The 20,556-nt window shown below is 45.6% G+C and overlaps 1 protein-coding gene across 1 annotated transcript in view; it reads right to left on the bottom strand.

The window, feature by feature from the left end:
* Positions 1-2,243: 2,243 nt before the first annotated feature.
* The window catches only part of RIPK4 (receptor interacting serine/threonine kinase 4), a 46,835-nt gene continuing 28,522 nt past the window's right edge, over positions 2,244-20,556 (bottom strand). The window contains 7 exon segments of the mRNA XM_039385796.1: positions 2,244-4,369; positions 5,337-5,589; positions 6,111-6,217; positions 7,115-7,273; positions 8,305-8,354; positions 9,207-9,355; positions 17,010-17,345. Coding sequence (XP_039241730.1) covers positions 3,192-4,369; positions 5,337-5,589; positions 6,111-6,217; positions 7,115-7,273; positions 8,305-8,354; positions 9,207-9,355; positions 17,010-17,345 — 2,232 coding nt within the window. The 3' untranslated portion in view covers positions 2,244-3,191.

Genomic DNA, 20,556 nt, shown 5'->3' with positions numbered 1-20,556 from the left:
TGTGGGTCTCCTTCAAAGAAACACATCAAAACGAACACTGCTTGATGAAAGTTAAAGAAGGGGAAAGGCTGGATGCCCTCTCCCTAATGCACAGGGACAACAGGATCTGATCAGCAGCTGAGCCCAGGTGCTGCCAGGGAGGTAACACAGATTTGCACCCCATGAGCACTGTGGCACCCAAAGGCTTCTCCTGGGATTTTTGGGGACATCCATGTATCTTACGCCACCCAGCTGGGGTTAAAGGAGCGTGGAGGAGAGGAGATAGCCCCCCCTCCCAATCTCTCCGCTAAGGGAGACCTTGCAGAGCAGCTCCCACATGCCTTGTTTTTCTTGCAACCCTGTTGAGCAGAGCCAAGGTGGTGCAAGAGGTGAGGCAGGAACGAGAGGGCTGAGGTTTGCCTCCGGGCCTCTTTGCAATCACCCAGCAATTCCCTCCCCTTGGCCCAGCAGCGTGTTTGAACCGCAGGCTTGTTGAGTCCTCCCGAGGCCTGTAGGAACACGGCGCCGAGTGCCCCGTGCTAAGCAGCAGGTAAATAAAGCTGCCTGGCGCTGGGAACAAACTGCTGCAGAGACAGGTAATGCATCAGGGGCTGTGCTATCCCCCGGAGGCAGAGGCTGGGATGGAGGAGTGAGGAATGGGGATGGTGCGGGAGCCGGCACCAGCGGGTGCTGGCAGGAACCCAGACTGTGCTGCCACAGGTGTGTGGGCAGAGGCCAGGCTGAAAAATCATGTCTAGAGACAAAAAGATGAAGCTTATGGTCACTAGAGCCATTTCACTGTTTCTTATTTTCTGACATTCTTTGCTCCTTGGGCTGAAAGAGCCACCCAGGGCCATGGTCAGAAGCCCTAAGGAAGCAAATTGGCACAGTGCACACAGAAGCCCTGCAAGCAGCCTCTGCCTGATTTTGGAGGCGAGCAAGAGGTGCTGATATTAATCTTCCAGCCCTGTCTGATGCCAGGGAGCAGTCAGGCAGCACAGGGGACCTGGAGCAAGGCTCAGCTCCATGGAGCCCTCCACGAAGTCACACCACCTCCCAAACCCACCTCCCAAGCCTGCAGGGTGTTCTAAAGAACACATCTAAGATTGGAAAGAGACAAAGAAATGCCTGTAAGCTTCAGGTCAACAGCACAGTTAGGACTTGAACAAAGTTAAAGGATGCACAATCAACCAGAAAAGTCACCCGTAGGAGACCTTTACAAAACAGCAATTCCTAATTGCTGCATTAGTGCTGATTTAGCACCCCCATTCACCCCTCCTGGCCCCAAGGAAGGCTGGTTCACAGGGACAAATACCCACTCCAACAGTGGAAGCATGTCATTGCAACCCCTTGGTTGTTTTTTTGTCCAGTGCCAGCTGTGTTGCCTTCTATGTAATGCATAGCTGGTGCCTGTTATTGTGAAAGACAGCATGGAAACAAAGACTCATGAGTGTGGCCTCATGTTTAATTAGAAGCTAATGTGCTATTATTATTAGGCACTGAAGGAATGTACTAGCAAAGCACTGCTTGAGCTCTTTTAAAAGCATTTTATAAGTGTACTTTCCCCTTGCCTTGCTAGTGTGAACCACCTTTATTACAAGGTGCAAGACTGCTGTTCCCTGGTCTTACAGCTCTTTTGCAGTTCTGGCAGACACTGGAATTAAAGTATCTCAAATCTCACTGTTCAGGGTACTCTGTAATAGAAGGGAATGGTGTGTGCTAGGCCAGGCCAAGGGTTTAAGCACAGTGCTAAGAGATCAAGTGGTCTGCGGTTGCATTTGCTATAATGAGAGACTGATTAAGCACAGCTTAATGAAACATGACCACCTTACTGGTCTCAAAAGAAGCTGAAGGAAGCAGTAGGAAAAATACAGTTTTGTTTGTTTAATGAGAAGCTTCACTGTCAGCAGCTTCAGGAGCTTGCTGGGACTGCCATGCTCTGCTAACAGGGGTATTGCTTTGTAACCTCCACGTATTGGCACGAGCGTGGCTTCACCATCTACTTGCAGTCAGTGAACTGCCTTAAAACTCAAGACAGAGCTCTGAACAACCTGGTCTAGTGGAAGGTGTCCCTGCCCATGGCAAGGGGGTTGGAACTGGATGATCTCTAAAGGTCCCTCCTAACCTGGGCCATGCTACGATTCCATGATCATTAAACACATGACAGTCGTGTGCTGCTGCTGCTCAATGGGTTTTCAGTTGCTTTAACAACTACAAAATACAGACAGATATAGAACACAATCTTTTATTAATAACAGATCACATTTGTACTTTGAAAAGAGTGAAATTAAAAGGCGTATTAAAACATACCCACTCTAAGCAATCTATTTTCTTCAGTAGAAAAAAGCATACAACAGGTAGAAATCCTATATACACAGTATATCAGTCTGGTCATCGGCCCCTCCAAACATTGTTTCGTAAATTGGTACAGCAGTGTGAGAATATACCATCCAGTTGCAGTCCAGTATGAATTTTAGCTTTTGACTTGTTTATTTAAGACAAACCACTAAGCACTTAGTTCAGCTTACTGATTTTAGAATACACACAAGGTGGTACTGCATATGAAGACACCAGTGTTAAGCTTTTACTGCTGCTTATTATTTTTGGAATCCTGCATTGCTATTAAGTCTGCCTCGTAAATTTTGAGTACATGGAAATCTGTAATCAATGTCTCCATTAAAAAAAGTACCAGAAACATGATTATCTTAAACAGCTCTTTCCTCATCTCTTGCGTTAACTTCAAGCAGATTGGTGTTTTATTTATTCTACACTGGAGGCGTTCAGCCCAAAATACAGATCACTGCAGTAAACCAGAAATCTATGACATCTTTTTGTTTTGTTTTGAGGAAAATAAAAAAGCATAATGTTAGTTCTTAAATTATTTTGGCACATTAAAAAAAAAAAGAAGGCAGGGGGAACCCACAAGTCACATCCTTCTCTCACAACGTTCTCAGGAGGGGAATGTCCAGATCCAGCCAGGGCAGGGCATGTGCAGAATGAATGACACAGACCACGGCGTGGCAGACTCCAGCTCGGGGCCTTACATCCACGTGCAGTCTCATCACACATTCAAACTTCTGCTGGCTGCACCTCAGTCCATCACTGACACCGCTGGTGGGGTCACTGCACAGCTGCAGGAGGCCCTGAGGAGCTGAGCTCCAGCAGCCTCCTCACACCAGGTACTAAAAAGTATCACGTCTGGCACCTTTGGCTTAAGTGTCACTCAACAACACAGTAAGTGAGCTATTGCTACTCTGCTGAGCAAGGGGCAGCGGGGTGTGACACTTGGGCCTCGGCATGTCAGTGTGCGCCCCGTGCTTCAGGAGAACCTCGACTGTTTTCGCGTGCCCTCCTCGCGCAGCCAGGTGAAGAGCTGTGAACCCTTCGCTGTCAGGCACGTTGATATTTTCTGCACTGACAAGTTCTTCCACTACCTCGGAGTGCCCGTTTTCTGCAGCAAGATGTAAGGCTGTCCTGTCTAACGGGCCCCTGGCCAGAACGCTGGCCCTTTCCTCCATCAGCAGCTTTGTTGTGGCCAAGTGGCCGCTGCGCGACGCCAAGTGCAGAGCCGTGTATCCCTCTGCCGTGGCTGCCTCGATGTCTGCGCCGTGCTTCAGGAGCAGCCTGGAGGTGCTGGTGTGGCCGGTTTCAGCAGCTATGTGCAGGGCAGTCTGCAGGAGGGCATTCTGGACGTTGACATCCGACTCCAGGTCTATGAGGAGCCGGGCGACGCGGTAGTGCCCTCGCTGGGCGGCCAAGTGCAGCGAGGTCCTTCCGTCCACGGTCTGCACGTTCACATCCGCTCCCCGCTGCTTGGCCAGGAGCTTCACGATGGGGAGGTGGCCCTGCCAGGCAGCGTAGTGCAGTGGCACCCAGTCGTCCTTCCCCTTGATGTTCACGTTGACGCCTCTCCTCAGCAGGATCCGCACGATGTTCTCCTGGCCGTGCTGACAGGCTATGTGGATGGGGGCTCTGCCTTCAAAATCGACCTCGTTTAGGGAGGCATTCTTATCAAGCAGCATTTTGGTGCTGAAATCATCCCCTTTTTGGGCAGCAAAGTGAAGGGCAGTCCACTGGTCCTCATCTTTGGCATTAACGTTGATTTTCCTAGCCATAATCAGCTCCACGATGCTTTTAACTTTCTTCTCAATGGCTATGTGAAGAGGGGTGGATCCTTTCTGGTTGGTGAGGTTAGGGTTAGCGTTGTACAGGAGGAGCCACTTGACACATTCTTCTTGACCAGCTTCAACAGCCAAGTGCAAAAGGCTGGAGTTCCCATCTAAAACAATATCAACATCTTGAGGCTGGAGGATCTTCATCAGCTTGCTGGTATCTCCAGACAGAATTGCCTCCGTTAGCTTCCTCTTCTGTATGTCTGTAGTACCAATATCTAAATGGATATGAGGAAGAAAATTTTTACAATGAGGGTGGTGAAACACTGGAACAGCAGGTTGCCCAGAGAGGTGACAGATGCCCCATCCATGGAAACATTCAACTTGATCTAATTGAAGATGTCCCTGCTCATTGTAAGGAGGTTGTACTAGATGACCTTTAAAGGTCCATTCTAACCCCAACTGTCCTATAATTCCATGGAAAAGACATCATCACATTTCTGATACCCATCAAACCTTACCTGGCCATGGCTAACAAATATGCTGGCTTCAGCAATGAGTTGACTGCAAACCAATCCACCCTTCTGTCCCACAACTGTCCCAGAACAATTTCAGGTCAAATTTGGAACCCCACTAACTCTGTTTCTTGTGACATGAAGACCAGAGGATGCTGTGGTTGATCTCCCTGTGCTAATCATTGTTTACTCAACTGGAAAATAGATGCCTGGGTTTTGCAGCACTGGACTGAAAAGTGAGGGGGGCTTTATTACATTGTTCACAGGGGCTGCTGAGAGGGTGGCTTGAGCCTTCTGCAAAAACAAAGGTGCTCAGATTTAGGCTTGGTATAACTGAAACAGCCACAAACTCAGCTGACCTGACTGGGCATTGGCTTTAATCCCACTTGAAGCGGGATGCTGGACTATGTGACCTCCCTTCCAAACCAACCTCTACATGACTGATTCTGCAACTGCTTTGATGGGAGTTCAGGTCACTCCTTTTCAAAGAGTAAATGAGATTTATTATTTCTCATTAGATCACATTTGGGAACCACATAATGTTTTTTTATTTATATTTATTTTTTTCTTTTAAATAACTACCTCCAGTAAACAAATTTGTAGCGCTGACAGCAAGAGAAAGCAAGGCTAACAGTAATTTCCAGAATGTTATTCTTTACATGACTACTCTCCAACCCATTGACTCCCATGCCCCAGTCCAAACAACTACAAAGAAAAACTTGACCATTACCTGAACTCTCCCTTTCAAAGGAAAGGGAAAGGGAGCCTCTGGATGAAAAAGCTGAATCTACAGATGAAACTCCTGAAAGCCGCTTGTCACTGGAGGCAAGTTTGGACTCAGAAGAGCTGCGGCTGAGATCCTCAGGGCCTTCCATAGTCTGTGAAATCCCTGAATCCAACTGGGACAATAACTCTGAGAGACTGTAATCCTTAACTGACGGTAGAGCAGGCTCCTGTTTCTTCTGGGACAGTGCACAAATCCCCTTCAAGAGAAGCACACAAGCATTTTAGAAGGGTCAGCAAAGAAAACTGAGTACGAGGCCCTAGAGAAGAAACACAAATTTCTTAATTTGCAGGTAGCCTTTACAGACTATTTGTATTAAATGAAAACTATGAACCAGGTCGCTGAAATTTTTCCAGAAGCAGGAGGGCAGCTTCCATCAGTACTCACACAGCCAGTAAAGCTATGTGGCTCTTCTGTCTGCAGTGGTTTTTAAGATCAGTAACATCCACATCATTCCAGCCTTTGTTTCCTAACTGTCTTGCTCTCCCTCAACAGAGTAAGATCCACTTGCATTTGGTGCTGCACTGAGGTTTTCCTGAGCTTGTTCCATGCTCCTGCTGTCACTTTGGCATTCCAGTCCTTCACCAAGAACCATTTCTATCAGGCAAGGCAGTGCTCAAAAGCAGCAAAGAGAAGGTTGCTTGGGACGTTACAGGTCACAGAGGAAACTGTTCCTCACAAAACCCATCATGTTTGAACAAGAAGTGAAAGAGAAAATACCTCAGGTTGCTGCTCTGGGGAATTCTTGGTGTCCAGGTCCTGAGTTATCATCTCTTTTGTTTCATCTTCTGGTTTTTCACAGAGGGCCTCTGTTTGTGAAGTGATTTCTTCGAAGAAAGTAAGAGAAGGTTTTAGGGTTTTCTTACAGGAGACTTTCTGAGATGCCCTGCTGCCTCTCTCTGGCAATAGAACTTAACAGCTTTGAGATACTGTGAGAGAAAGACTCCAGTTCTGACTATTCCACCTAACACCTCATCAGTGGGCACAAGAGTGCACAAACAATTAATTTTTACATTCAAACCAGACTGGTGTTACACAGTGGCTACGCTGCAGGACTGACTGTGAAATGAGAACCAATGCAGTGCTGGCAGACTTCGACATGTTTATTAAAATATGGGGTCCCTTCAGTCCCCATTCCTTGTTTGAGCATAAGGAGAGGGAAGAGGCAAATCTCTCCCATTAATGCTAAATGGTGGAAGCACTTGCTACGTCCTTCTGCACGTTTGAATTCCTAACAGGTGCTTTGGACAAGTTCAAGCCTTTCACCGGAATTGCCTTTTGTTGAAGAAAAATGACGGTACAAATTGTTCTGTTACAAGAAAATAATCCAGTTTCTCAACACACAAGAGCAAATTTCAAGAGCCAGGGCTTTCAGTGCTTTGGTATGGTGAAAACCTGAAAACCACACCAACTCCAGCTTGCCCTCTGCCCCAACACACACAATCAGAAATGATCACAATTTCTGGCTAAATGGATCAACTGGTTCAGTACCAGGCTTGCTCCTGACCCGTTTACATAACACAGTCATGGTCAGACATGTCCTCAGATAATCCCTTCCTCCACAAATGAGTAAGTGGCCTGTATCATTGTCTCTGCCACACAATGTGCTCTATTTATTCTGTCACAGAGGTTCACAGCATTTACCCCAAGGATTAGCAGAGTCCTGAGCAATAACGTGACTCACAGAAGAATAAATGGGGAGCCAAGTTACGAGGAAATCTTACCTTGAAATGTTGGCCGTTCACCAGGATCATCTTGCCAACATTTTTGCATCAGTTTGATCAAGTTATTACATGAGTGAGGTCTGGATTTGGAAACAGCAGGTAGCTCTGGGCGGTGGCCTTTAACTACTTTTACCATAATATGTAAAATGTTGTTTTCCTCTGTAAAGCAAAGGCAACACAAATTAAGAACTCCCAGCAAAAGGAATCATTTCTCTTTTGTCTAAGAGCATTAAGAGTGCTGAAATTTTGTTTTCATGCATTTTTTTCCGGAGTTCTTATCAATAGGGGGAAAAAAGATGGTTGTCTTCTCCCACAATACATTTTTCAATGCAGTAACACCTGCTCTCCCATGTATCAGTTAAAAACAATTGTCCATGAGCTACTGTGCTCCTTCTCCATCCAAAAAAAAAAAAAAAGACACAGAACCAGAGAAAAAAAACCTCAAACATTTCTTTGCTACCTCTCTTTTGTATTTCCATATCTGCTGCGAGAAAACTGAACCTTAAGTTTTATTTAGAGCAAGTACCTGAACTGTTCATAGAGGTGAAGGAAGAACACGAATCAAGAAGTGCCGTAATGTGGCCCCTGACTGTGAATCAACCATTGGGCTAAACGGAATCTCTCACAGGGAGGAAAAATTAATAGTAGACTGGAACTTGTTCAGACATGTCTGCTATACATAGACCAGTCACAGACACAGGAAAAGTCATAAAGAATAAATAGCTGCCTGTTGAGAGGTGCATCTACTGTGGGGTGGAACAAGGCTTATTCTCACAGACAGCTTGCCTTTTTTTTTTTTTTTTTAAAGGAACAAATCTGTACCCACAATCTACAAATAAACTACAGAACTTCTCTACAGAGAGAAAACAGCAGAGCTGCCTGCCAGGTTGGCTTTGCCAGTATATCAGAAGTCTGAGCAGGCCACACACCAACGTGGAGGTTTGTGCAGCAAACGCCAGCGGGAGCAAAAAGGGGCAGACAAGGGCCCCTGCAGCAATATGGGCTCTGTTTTTATGAGTAGGACACAGGAGGACTTATATTTGTGATCAGAACTGGAGAACTTAAAAGGGTTTACCACGCAAGTGTGCAGGACTTTGGAGGTCATGCACATAATCTGGGGCTGGTGGGGCAGGAAGCGTGCTTATCAGTGGGAAAATGGAAAAAAATTCCAAGACAAACCCACAACTTACCTGCAAAAGGCTTCTTTTGTGTAAGAACTCCCCAAACCACAATGGAAAAGCTACCAAAAATAAAAAAGCAGAAAAATTATTTCTAGAAATATTATTGCTAAATATTTTTCTAGAAAAATTATTGCTAGAAAATAGCATTTTTTAAATTTTATTTTTTTAAACAAAGCCAAAAAAACCCACAGAAGTATAATTTATTTTTCTAAGTTCCTAGGTTATGTTCTTTGTCCCTCCACTTCTGCATCTAATTCAGCTGAACACACACAGCAAGATGCAGCCAAGAACCATGACTTCAAAGTCAAGTTTTTGCAGGGAGGAACCTGAGGCAGCGAACAGAGGGACTTGCTGGAGGCTGCCAAGTTCTTGGTAGCATTTACCAACTACCCCACATCAACACTGACAAAATCAGAGAGCAGCAAAGCATTACAGTGGATTTAATTTAATGCTTTTACCCTGTGAGACGACTTTAAAGAAATACATTCCATTTAGAATAACACATATCTCTTTAATCTACAGCTCTGATTTCCTTTTCCTAATCATCTTGTCATGAAAGAACAGCCAAAGACCTAGTGATGAAATCCACTGAAGATAACTAAGAATTCTGTCACAGACTCAAGAAGTAGGTCAAGATGTACTTTTAGATGGGACATTAAAGGTGGGCAGAGTGCCTCCCATGCCAGTTGCTAATAAATAACTTCAAGACCAAGGATCAGATGCAGTTTTTTTTAAAAGGCCTCTACCCTGTAAAGGCTTTGCAAAAAGCAAAGCAAATGTGACACGTTGCAACGTGAGGCTCTAACTAGATTTAGGGGTTTCATACTTCATTAGGTTTTAAAACCAGAAAAAGAGGGCTCATTTTACAGCATTACCAACAGTGTTTTTAACTGGTTTTGTAGTTAACTGACCTGTACACATCATGTTTGGTGTCAAAACACCTGTTTTTCTCTTTGATGCGCTCTGGAGGAAGGTAGGCAATTGTGCCACACAGGCCATCCATGCTGATGTCATGGGAATGGGACAAGCCATTGCACTTTGCAAGTCCAAAGTCAGAAATCTGCAGAAAAAAAAAAAAAAAAAAAAGGAGGAGGGGAGAGGAGAAGAAAAGTACAGGGTACCATTAGATTTTTCAAGGTGTTGACAAAAAATTTTCAGCAAAGAACTACAGGTGTAACAGGATGACCCAACAAATACAGTGAGCTGCTCTTCAGAAATATTAAGCCAAGAAAACATCTCTGGAAGCGTAATGCCCTGGTAGGATTTTCTTGATGGTTAAGCTAAAAGAAGCAAATAAAATAAAGGCAAGCAGTTTTTGCAAGCAGCAGCATGTCAGCCCATTACACAGCAAACACAACAAACAGTCAAGACAATTTATTGTAATTTAAACCCAGTCAAATTTAGGTAGTGCAAACTACTTTAATGTAATTATTGGTCCTGCCACCCCCTTTCCCTACGTAACCTCACGTTGTGTGCTGTGTTTAAACATCCTGGGCTCTCCAGTGAGCTCTAGAGAACTGCCCTTTCAGACACCACTGCTACAGTGGCCTTGCCAACAAGGACCAAACCCAACACCAGAGCCACCAAATGTTAAAAAAAAAAAAACAGATGAAAACATACACACACACACACACACACACACATCCAAAACCCACACAGGGAATTCTTTCTGGCAACCAGGAGATGCAGCAAGTTGGAGCAGTGACGCAGCGAACGCAGCTGAAATGAACAAAACAAGTGACAGCAAGTTTATATAAAAAGGACACACCTCCACTTTAATTTGAAGTGTCAAACAAATATGCATTCATTTGCTCTCAAGGGCATACCAATCGTTGAGCAAACAGATAGGCAAGGAATTTCCTTTGTCTTAGTTATTTCCCACTGGACAAAAAATGTCTATTATGTTAAGTGGAAATTTCAAGGAAAGTCAAGTCTTTTTGGACCACTCAGCCCACTGATTTTTGCCTACATGTTAGGTAAGGTTCCCCCTCATCCTGACTTATACATGCTTTTTATCTAATAAATACTCAGGTCTTTCAGTGACTCATTCCCCTTTTGATCTTCACAGCTTCTCCTTTGAGAAAGTTCTCCCTCAAAACAACAAGCATAATTAAAAAAAGCTTTTTTTTTTTTTTTGTTTTAATAGGCTGCGACTTTACACTTTCAGAAGTTTCTCTCTAAAGATACCACAAAACCAGTTGTAACATGTGTCCATTACTGGAAAGGGAGAAAACTGCTGCCAGCTTCAGCCTCCTGGAGAACAGGCAGGTTACACAGCCATGCTAGGAATCTCCCTTTGCCATAAAACAAACAAAGCAACCCACACAGCTTCAGGAAGAACCTCTCCCATGGACAGAGAGCTCAACAGAGGCATTCTCAGGAGATGGAGAAGTCCTGTCCACTAGCACACAGGTATATCCAACCTGCTGTCCATCTGTGTCTTAAATCTGCGGGGTAATGTGGGAATGAGTGGAGAAAAAAAAATGAAAGGGAAAAAAAGGGGGAAAAAGAGAAAAAAGTGTAGTTAGCTGGAGGAATAGTTCTTGTGGGGTTACAGTCTCAGTGGGGGATTGCTGGACTCCTCAACAAGCCAAGCAGTGGAGTTCAGGAAAGCCGCAAGGAGTCAAGAAACCCGGGTTTGCGATCCAGCTTAACTCTGGGAAGAGCTGAATCGACCACCCCAGGAAGCGCTGCATGAGTTTGGGGCACTTAGTGCTGCACGGGAGAACAAAAGCACAGCCCCGTGGTGTCAGGGTAAGGAATGAACCGAACGCTGCAAGTCTGAACGGATCCGACTCGGAGAAGCGCCGCTGTCCTTTGATTAACGCGGAGCAGAGGCTTGGATACACCTCAAGAAATCCAGGCATAATTACAGCCATTCACCTTCCTCTTTGTCTAAACAATGCACAGCGTTTCCTCCTGTGTCAGTTAAGAAATAAAGATGAAATGCAGGCAGCACAGTGGCACTCCTGCGTTCAGAGCCACCAGCCATGTGGGAACGTAAGGCTGGGGGCTAAGGCAGGAGCTAAGCACGTTGGATAGAAAAAGTCTCAGTCACCCTACAAACTAAGAAATGGCTAAAGTACACACAATATCCCCCCTAGCCTACCAAAAACTTCACCTTGTGGACCTGCCCCTACCTACTGTGAAGGACTGCGTTTTATACCAATTAAAAGGAAATTCACCTGAAGAGCAGGGCTTTGATCATACCAAACCCTGCAGAAAGCACTGGAAATTGGGGAATTGTTTATCTTGCAGGCTGCGACAAAACAGTGAGATTCTGCAGACAGCTTTTTGTGGCTTTTATTAGTTCCTTTAGGGTAAATTTTCCACAACTGCACGGTGTGTTTAGTTATGCAGTTTCTTTAAACACCAGTGGGAACTGCGCAGTGGGTGGAAGATACAGCCACTTAACTTACCTATTTTGCCTTTAAACTGCTTGCCAGGTACCTCGTTCTGCAACACAAGGCACCCTTGCTGGTGCAGGCAGTGGAAGTGGAGCAGCCCTCCCCACTCCCTCCTCTGCATCCCCGCTATCCCTGCAGCCCACCCCGGGATCTGCCCTGCGAACCCGCAGTCTCGCTCCTCGCACCGCTTATTTTTATTCCAGGTGGGTCCCACCGTGCTTCAAAAGCACCCCTGGGATCAGCAGAGCTGAGAGGAGACACGGAGGCGACAGAGGCTTCATGCAAAACCCGCGGTGAAGGGGTAGGAAGAAGAGAAAAGGAAACCTTGGTCAGAGCCCACGCAGACAGTGGGATGGTTCATGTTCAGACAGCTCCGCTCCTTAAAGGTCTGCATGAGAACAAACACGTGAGCACCGGCTGGGGAGGGGAGCTGCACGTGTTTTCCTTCCTTCCCAGCAACACTGACTTTACCGAGAGATCCCAAGACCTGAAGATTTGGGTTTCTTTCTTTTTTTTTTTTTAAGTTTAGTTTGTTTTAACTCGAGCGCACCGTGCACACTGGCCTTTCTCTGCCTCTGTCGTTTGTGGTTTTTTTTTCCATTCTGGTTTGTAGAAAAACACTCACTTGCAAAGTTTTAGATGGTTTGGGTATGTTAAAGTACTTTTTGTAATTTTTTTTTTTTTTAAACTAGAAGATATGCTCACATAACTACAATGGTTTCTACAGTCAGCTGTTCCCAAACACTGCAGGGATCTAGCTTGGAAATCAGTGCTTGGAAAGTGTTTTCTTTAACTAATGACTCCTGACAGACCATCCTGAACTGTGCCCTTAGCTCCTAATGTCCTAAATGAGCCCATAGCTCCTGATCCTGCATGGCATTTTCCTGCAAGTAAGACTCAAGAACCCACTGCCACGGGCTCAGGGACAGAGTTCAACAAAAGATTTTCTTCCTCAAATAGGTAACAAATCCATCAGATTAATTTTTAATCGCTTGCTGGCACATCCAGTATTTGTCTCTGTCCAAAGTCTGTTGTGCACCTGCATGTTGAGAATGCCACCACATTTGTCTACAGGGTTTTCAGATGTCTGGGGGTGGGAGAGTTGCTTTGTTTGGTTGGTTTTTCTGGGGGTAGGGGAGAAAGGTTCTTTGTTTCAGTTTTGTTCTTTAAGAAAGACAAAAATTTTTAAGAAATATGCACACGTTTGGACTACTAAAAATTATGATTAAAAATTAACTCCAGGTATAGACACAACCAGCATCTGCACTTCAAACCTATTTCATTACTTCAGTGTTTATGAACACACTTCAGTTAGCTACTAAAAGAAGTCTTTCTGAAACAGGCTATATTTCCATCTTTTCCAGTCTGCCCTGAAACCTTAACTCCTCAAAACCCATTTCAGGTGGGACAATTGTAATGCTTCTCTTCAGCACGAACCAAAGCCAAACATCCATTTTAATCCATTATAAATCTGCATTACTGTAACAAGGGTGGTTTTGTTCCCTCCCCTGTGCCACCACAATTAGATCAATCAGAGAATTGATCAAGGTGCAAACCAGCTTTGTTGGTTGGGATTAAAGAGCCATACAACAACAGCCCTGTATGGAAACCTTCATCAGGAAGGGTGGGAAACAGCCAGAAGGGACACACAAAATAAAGATTCTCCTCATTTCTAATAACAGCAGAGCAATTGCAGCTGATAACAAAGTGGCTGTGCTAACTACAGCAGGTATTCTAATAAAGAGAGACAACTGCTCTTCACCAGCCTGGCCTCTGGGTATCACTTGGACCTACACTTAACCACCTACATTAAGATTTCTGATCAAGAAATTTGCCATCTGACTAGGCTGCCTCTAAATCCATGCTCAGAAATTCTGCAGCCTCTTCTTCAGCTGAATCAAGTAAAAGTGAAGATCACTTCTACCACCCATGTTTAGCAAGACCACCAGCACGGTACAACACAGCAGCAAACTTCACTCTCCACACTGGTTTAAACTGGAGAACTGGGGAGGGGATAAAAGCAACTACAGTGACCTCACAGCAGTGCACAGCTGAGGGCAGCTCATTCTGCTTCAAGTTCTTTAAAAGCAAAATCTGGGAGATGAAAAATAACTGGTCGGGCTTGCCTCTGTGTGTGCATGAACCCACACATATACACATGTATCTGTGTGTGTGTACACATATATATGACAAGATGAGGAGCTGCAAAAAATAAAGCTGGAGATCAAGAGAAGCGAGAACTCAAAAATAAGGCTTTTGCCCTGAAGTACTAGGCTGCGGGTTGACTTCATTTTAAATACCTGAGCAAAAACCAACACTCTTGACCATGAGATACTGAAGATAAGAAACCTGGGAAGCAGCAGAGAGAGAGAGCACGAGGGCATGGGCAGCTGGCAACAAGTCAGGGTATGAGATTTCTGCACGTGGTGGGGTGTTTAGTCTCCTGCAAAGGGCCCCTGGACAGAGATCACATCCAAGAAGGGATCACAGCAAACCCACAGCCCACGAGGGCAGTGCTGGAATGTGGCATTGCTTCCCCTGTGCCAGTGATTGCCACATCACAGGCAGCTCAGGGGAGACAACCAACGACGTGCACGGAGGGCAGGAGAGATGAAGAAGCAGCTCATAAGACGTGGGGGAGTTAAGCAAAAAATAGGTATTGAACAGCCTGTAAATACTGGAAGGCTGCATATATGCACTGGAGAAAGGGGCAGGGAGGATCTTGGTACAAATAGAAGCAAGAGGTTGATAGTAAGGAAAAGAAAAAATGCAGGTTGATCCCTGCTAACAAAGCCTGCCTGGGTATGGGATAATCCTCCCAAGGAAACCACACTGCTTAAGGCAACCAAGATGGAGCAAGACATGGCAGGGAAGGGAGGTCCCACCACCAGCTCACAAGGGAGGATGCATGAATCCATCCTCCAAAAAGCAGCAAAGCTTCACCTTGTGTTGCACATAGTATACCCATGTATTTTAAACCACCAAGGAATCCCCCAACGAGCCTTTGGTAAAGTTAATATCTCTCTATCTATATCCCTGCTCGGGCTAATCCCATCCTCTTAATTACCCTCCCAAGGACAAAATTCAGCACACACTTATGTAAGACACAGGCTTTATGATATGGAGGCACCCACTTGATGATAAGTTCTGTAGAACAGCACTGTGTTAGTCATCAGCCTCACTCGGGGCTTTACAGTGAGCACTGTCCTCGTAAAAGAAGGAGGGTGTGTTGCCATTTAACTCGAGTATGGCACAGCAGCATTTCTAATGTGCTCCACTGCAAGGCTGGCTGTTTCCTGGCTCAAGGGCAAACAGTTTATAAAAGTCTTCCCTATCTCCAAACTCGTCTTTTGCAGCGTGCAACATCTCTTCACTCACCTCAGGATTCTGTTAGGGACAGGTCACCTACTAAGTTAATGCTAACATTTAAAAAAACACCTCCATCAGCAGCTCCAGTAGCCTTCCAGCAAGAAAATTCACATTAAATCAAGCTGCAGGGTCTGAAATTTAATTATGAGTTTCACATCACACAAAAAGAAGGTTTGGGGCCACACTTTTAAAGTGAAGGCGCCTCACAGAACACGTTCATCTCTTGTTTTGCATATAGGTTCCTAGGTCTGCTTTGCTGCTTGGAGGGGTTCCCAAGATGCCTGCAGATGTAAAGGACTGTTGGCTGGAAAAGGTTTGGATTAGACCATTCTTTTCTGAACTTAATGGGAAGGGTCTGAAGACCTTCATGCGTTTCATGAGTGAGTAGCAACAGTTTAGGGATGTCAGCAATGACCTCACCAGAAACTTTTTTAGTTTTTGTACATTTTGCACTTTGCCCCCTCGTATTACATCACCACCCAGATATAGGCTGTACAGCAGGCAGAATATCAGGCATTTCAACCTCCTGAAACAGTGAGAAAAATACAGCCTTCATATCTTGGCTCATGGATGAGTCAGGAATTAGGAATTTAAGAAGTTATGCAAGCAAGCATGAACTTTAAGTAAATAAATACCTAGCACAGGCCTCTCAGCACCAATGTGTGAGAACAGGCTTTCAGCAGTTCAGATCCTGATGTTCCTGTATTAATAGCATGACCACCTGTAGATGCCTCCTGCCTCAGAAAGAAAATTCTTCTAAGAAGTAAAGCACTCAGAGGCCCAGTGAAAAAAGCTGAGATTGTCACAGGTGTGATTTCATTAGAGGCTCACTCCTCTCGTGGCTCCAACCCTCTCGTGACATCAGGAGAGATGTCTTTATTCAAGGAAAACTTCAGTTTCAGAAGGGTACAGGCAGACCAAAGCCACTTGACCAGTGAGGAGGGCAGGAAAACAAGGAGCAGATGGATTATGGCACTGCTAAACACACAAACAACAAACAAAAACAAAAAACCCAGTCCTAAAAAACCCAGGAAAAAGCTCTATTTCAGTCTGTTTCCTCTCCAAAAGGAAAGATGAGAAAGCAAGCACAACTTCCTTGGTCCAGCTGTCAAAACAGAACCTCCAACAGAGAAGGCTAACAAGTTTGCTGGCTTACTCTGGAAATGGATAACAAAAAGAATTTCATGCTGTTACAGCCACAAAAAATTCCTTTAAGTGACCTCTGGCAGACACAAACAGTCAGGACAGAGATGCTTGTTCACTGTACATGCTCTGAGCAAATGAAAGGGCAAAATGAGTTGCCTCTGGGAAGGCTTCTCCAGACTCCAGCTGTAAATGAGATTTGCATATTTAGTGGTGCATACAAAGCCAGGACGACCCAGACAGAACAAGGCAACCACTGGGAGCTGTGCAAGTGGCAGAGATGATTTAGAGGTTCACATTGCTTTTCTCTCTTTGTTCTCATCTGCCTCATGGCCCTACTGCGAGAAAATTTATAGCAGGACCCATCAGGTCTCAAAACCAGAGTTCACTGCATCCTTCTAAAATTTCAGGGGAGTTCTCACAAGTTTGCTAACTGTACTTCTATTTATGTACCAAAATGGTGCATAATCAGGTGGATTTAGTTTTGGGTTTTATTTGGGTATATTTTCACAGAGTATTCTGAGTTGGAAGGGACCCACAAGGGTCATCAAGTCCCACTCTTAAGTGAATGGACCAGACAGGAACAGAACCCAAAACCTTGGTGTTATTAGCACCATGTTCTAACCAACTGAGCTAATCTCAGGATTTAAATTTGGAGATTGGCAAGGTTGGCTCAGTGGGCATTTTCTAATTCAAAAGGAATGCTGCTGGTTTTTCCCAGGCTTTTTGCACCTGGCAGGAGCCATGCAGGAATATCCAAAGGTGGGTCCCTGGCACGGACTGTCCAGTGCATACCTTGACATGGTAGTGGGCATCAAGCAGGATGTTTGCAGGCTTGAGGTCCAGGTGGAGCAGTGGAGGGGACATGCAGTGCAGGAAGTTCATCCCCACGGCTGTCTCGTGGATGATGCGGAAGCGCAGTTCCCAGGGCAGAGGTTCGGAAGCCAGGAGCTTTTCCAGAGATCCTGTTTCCATGTATTCCATGACCAAGCCAACCGGCTCTTTACAGATGCCATAAACAGGGAGGATGTAGCGAAACTTTGCCATTTCCATCTTCCTGGCTTCTTCCAGTAACTCCATGCGCTCCCTGGGCAAGAGAAGGGAAGGTGAAGGATGGAGTAAATGTTTTTCCTCCCACCAGACGTGCACAAAACATTTCTTATAACCCACTTGACTGAACCATGCTACACCTCCCCAGCCTGCACTCCAGGTGTATTTCCACGTTTACCAACTCTGTTTTTTATGCTTCTAAAGGATGAAAAACAGGCGAGGCACACACTTCCACAGTGCAAATATCCCGAGCACAAAGCCCATCTCCCTGCTTTGATGTTTATGCTGTGCTGTTAAGAACGAGGACAATACATGCAGAGCCCACATTTACCACTGCTGTAAGTCCTTGGGCTAAAGTCATTAACTTTTTGTGAGTCATAAGGCTGAGTTAATCAGGAGAGAGCACGGACAGCATTGCTCCAGCGGCCATGCACCGACCCAAGTGTTGGGAGAGGAATCCCTGGGAGCCACCATTTAGGGGAGCAAGCTGCCTGCTGTAGCCAGGGAGGCACAACAAAAGCCTCCCTGTCCTCGAAATACAGATTTGACACTGTGCTCACTCAGCTCCAGCAGATGCCAAAAACTCCCGGTGCACCATTTTAAATGATGTAACAGGCCCGGTCCTGGCAGGTGTAATGAGCACCCCGGGTTGTTTACAGGTCATTTCAGCCTGACCCTGTGGAGGGTTAAGTGTTACTCAGTCCAAGCTGCAGCCTCCCAGGTCAAGACCCTTAATTGCTGTGCCCTTCTCCTGCACCTCACTCACTTCTGCAACAGCCCAGAGGGACCCGCTGGGCATTGAACTGAAAAGAGGAAACAAGTGTCCTCTCCCCAGTCTGACTGTGCCCACAAAGAAGGGCCACAAATGGTTGGTGAAAGAACCTTCGGTCTCTAAAAAACTGCTTTATTAGTGACAATGAACAATACCCAGAGCAGCTTTGGGCTGTGGGTAATTGTTCACAATTGGTGACATCACTGTTGCTGTCACCCACCGATGCACAGGAGGACACAGGGAGGTCAGACAGGTCATATTTCCTGAACAGACCCTCTCTTATTTCACAACAGCTCCTGCAACGTACCCAAGATGTGTATGCTATTTAATGGAGAGCAGTACCTGAAGTAACAGGAAGAAGTTTTAACAGAGATGCCTGGTAAGCAGAGGGTCCTACTTTGAAAGAAAAAAAAAAAATCACATTGCTTTGATGCTCCCCTACCCCTGTGCAGGCGTTTTGGGGTGACCAACTCTCCTGGGAGATATCAAGGTTTAAACATAAAGCTCAGGGAGCACATTCTCAGCAACTGCAACAGCTGATCAGAAGATGTTTGTACCCTCTGCAAGGCAAAAAGCTCTGTCGCCTGGAAAACACCTGGAGACAAATCCTGCCCCAGCCGCAGTCTGTGCCCTGTGCCAGTAACAAGTGATCCCAGTTACTGCTGCGGGAGCCTCTGCCACAGCACAGCTATCAGCTCCATCAAACTTCTTTGGGAAAAAAAAAATTAAATCCGAGCTAGAAGCACTCTCCTCTTCCAAAAAGAGAAATGCCAAGTCCAACCTTCATGCAGCAAAGTCTCCCCTTCCCACGAGTCCCCCCAGTGCTTGGATGAGTCGGGGGCAGCACACACCACTCACAGCCTGCAAGGGACCCTCAGTGCTCCCACGTGGGAGCGATTTTGGGAGCTGTCATTTGGCCCTCAGACTGCACATTAGGACGCTCCGGCTCCCCTCTGCTTTGCCTGCTGTGGGATGTAAACCCAACCAAAGCGGGAACACGGTCTGCTGCCTGCTCCTCACCTGCTGTGGCAGCCTGCAACCACCTGACTCAGGCAACATTTCACACCAGGGGCAAGTCGAGCTTAGCCAGAAGCACCAGACCTATTTCAGAGGCAAGATCAGGCTGAGAAATGGTTTAAGAGGGACGTACACGCTGAGAGGAAAAAAAAAAGATAAGGGAAATCTTTTCTCTCTATTAACCATGTTGGCTCCTGCTGCTCCCTACAGCAACTTTCTTGTGAAATAATTGCCTTTGCAGACAAGTACCCAGTTTGCTCCTTGGCACGCTGGAAGGGAGTGCCCATGAATAACACAACCAACTCCTTGCCCCCAAGCCACATGCATAGCCAGCATAATTCACCAGGCCTCGGCGGGCTGAGCTCTGGAGTCAGGGATGTAAAATACCTGTCTGAGCCCTCCAAGGCAAGGCAAGAACCCAGCAACAGCTAAAGTCTAGCAAGAACCACCAGGCTCCCGGGGATGGGGTTCTCGGGCTAACGACAGCCTCAGAGACCATCACCAAAAACACAGAGATCGGCTGCTCGAAATGGGGCATTTTCCCTACAAAAAGAGAATTTTCACTTTCAACAAAATAATAATAAAAAGCTCCCTTTCCGCTTGAACCAGACCCGGTTAACTGAGTGAATTAACTTACTAACGAACAGGCAAGTGCCCTTTATCTAATTTGCCTGTTTAAATAAAGCCCCCATACAACAGTTGCCACCTTTAGCACTTTCCCATACCCAGAGCATTCAAAACTGAATCAGACAGCGGTCTGGCACAGCCAGGGGAGACAAGTCGGCTTTCAAATACCTTTCCAAAAGGCCCCTGTCACCTTCAGAAAACAGAAAAGGAAAGAAGACAAAAGAAATAAAGAGAGCCAAAAGAGTCATCAGCCAAGCGCTGGAGTGCACTTGCATTAATCGTATTAACACAAACAGCTCGTTAAAACAAGATCTCCTCCATCAGGCAAAGATCAAAGGTCTTTCCCTTCCCTTTTCCCTTACGAGGTGCCACTGGCAGTCGGCTGAGGTGTTCTCAGTGAGCCCATCGCCTCAATACACAAGTGCTAATGCTGCAACAAAGGATGCTGCAGGGATCCTCCAAGTTCACATTTAACAGATCAAAGGATGGGACGGGGGTGTGTGTTACACTGCTCAGTTACTCCTAGCGCTTAGAAATTATTCTGCATTATCCAAAGTGGAGGAAAAGAAAAGCTCCAGGTGGGGTTTCTCAGTCAAGAGGCACAGGACTAGTCTCTGTTATAATAGTTTCTTATTTAACGCCTACACGATTAAAGAGTCAGAATTATCTTCTTTAAGAACCTTGGCTCCATTCCCCTCCCCCTCCAGTACTATATCCTACCATTATGGTAATAAAAATTTAACAAAAAAGAGAAAAAAGGAAAAAGGAAAAAAGGAAAAAAAGGAAACGAAAAAGGAAATAAGGAAAAAAGAGAAAGAGGAGAAGGAGGAGAAAGAGGAGAAAGGAAAAAGAAGAAAGGAGAAAAAGGAAAAAAAG

This window comes from Pipra filicauda, unplaced genomic scaffold, assembly GCF_003945595.2.
Source record: "Pipra filicauda isolate LSUMZ 115617 unplaced genomic scaffold, ASM394559v2 scaffold436_size1054928_pilon, whole genome shotgun sequence".
NCBI lineage: Eukaryota > Metazoa > Chordata > Aves > Passeriformes > Pipridae > Pipra > Pipra filicauda.
This window is presented reverse-complemented; position numbering and strand designations above follow the sequence as displayed.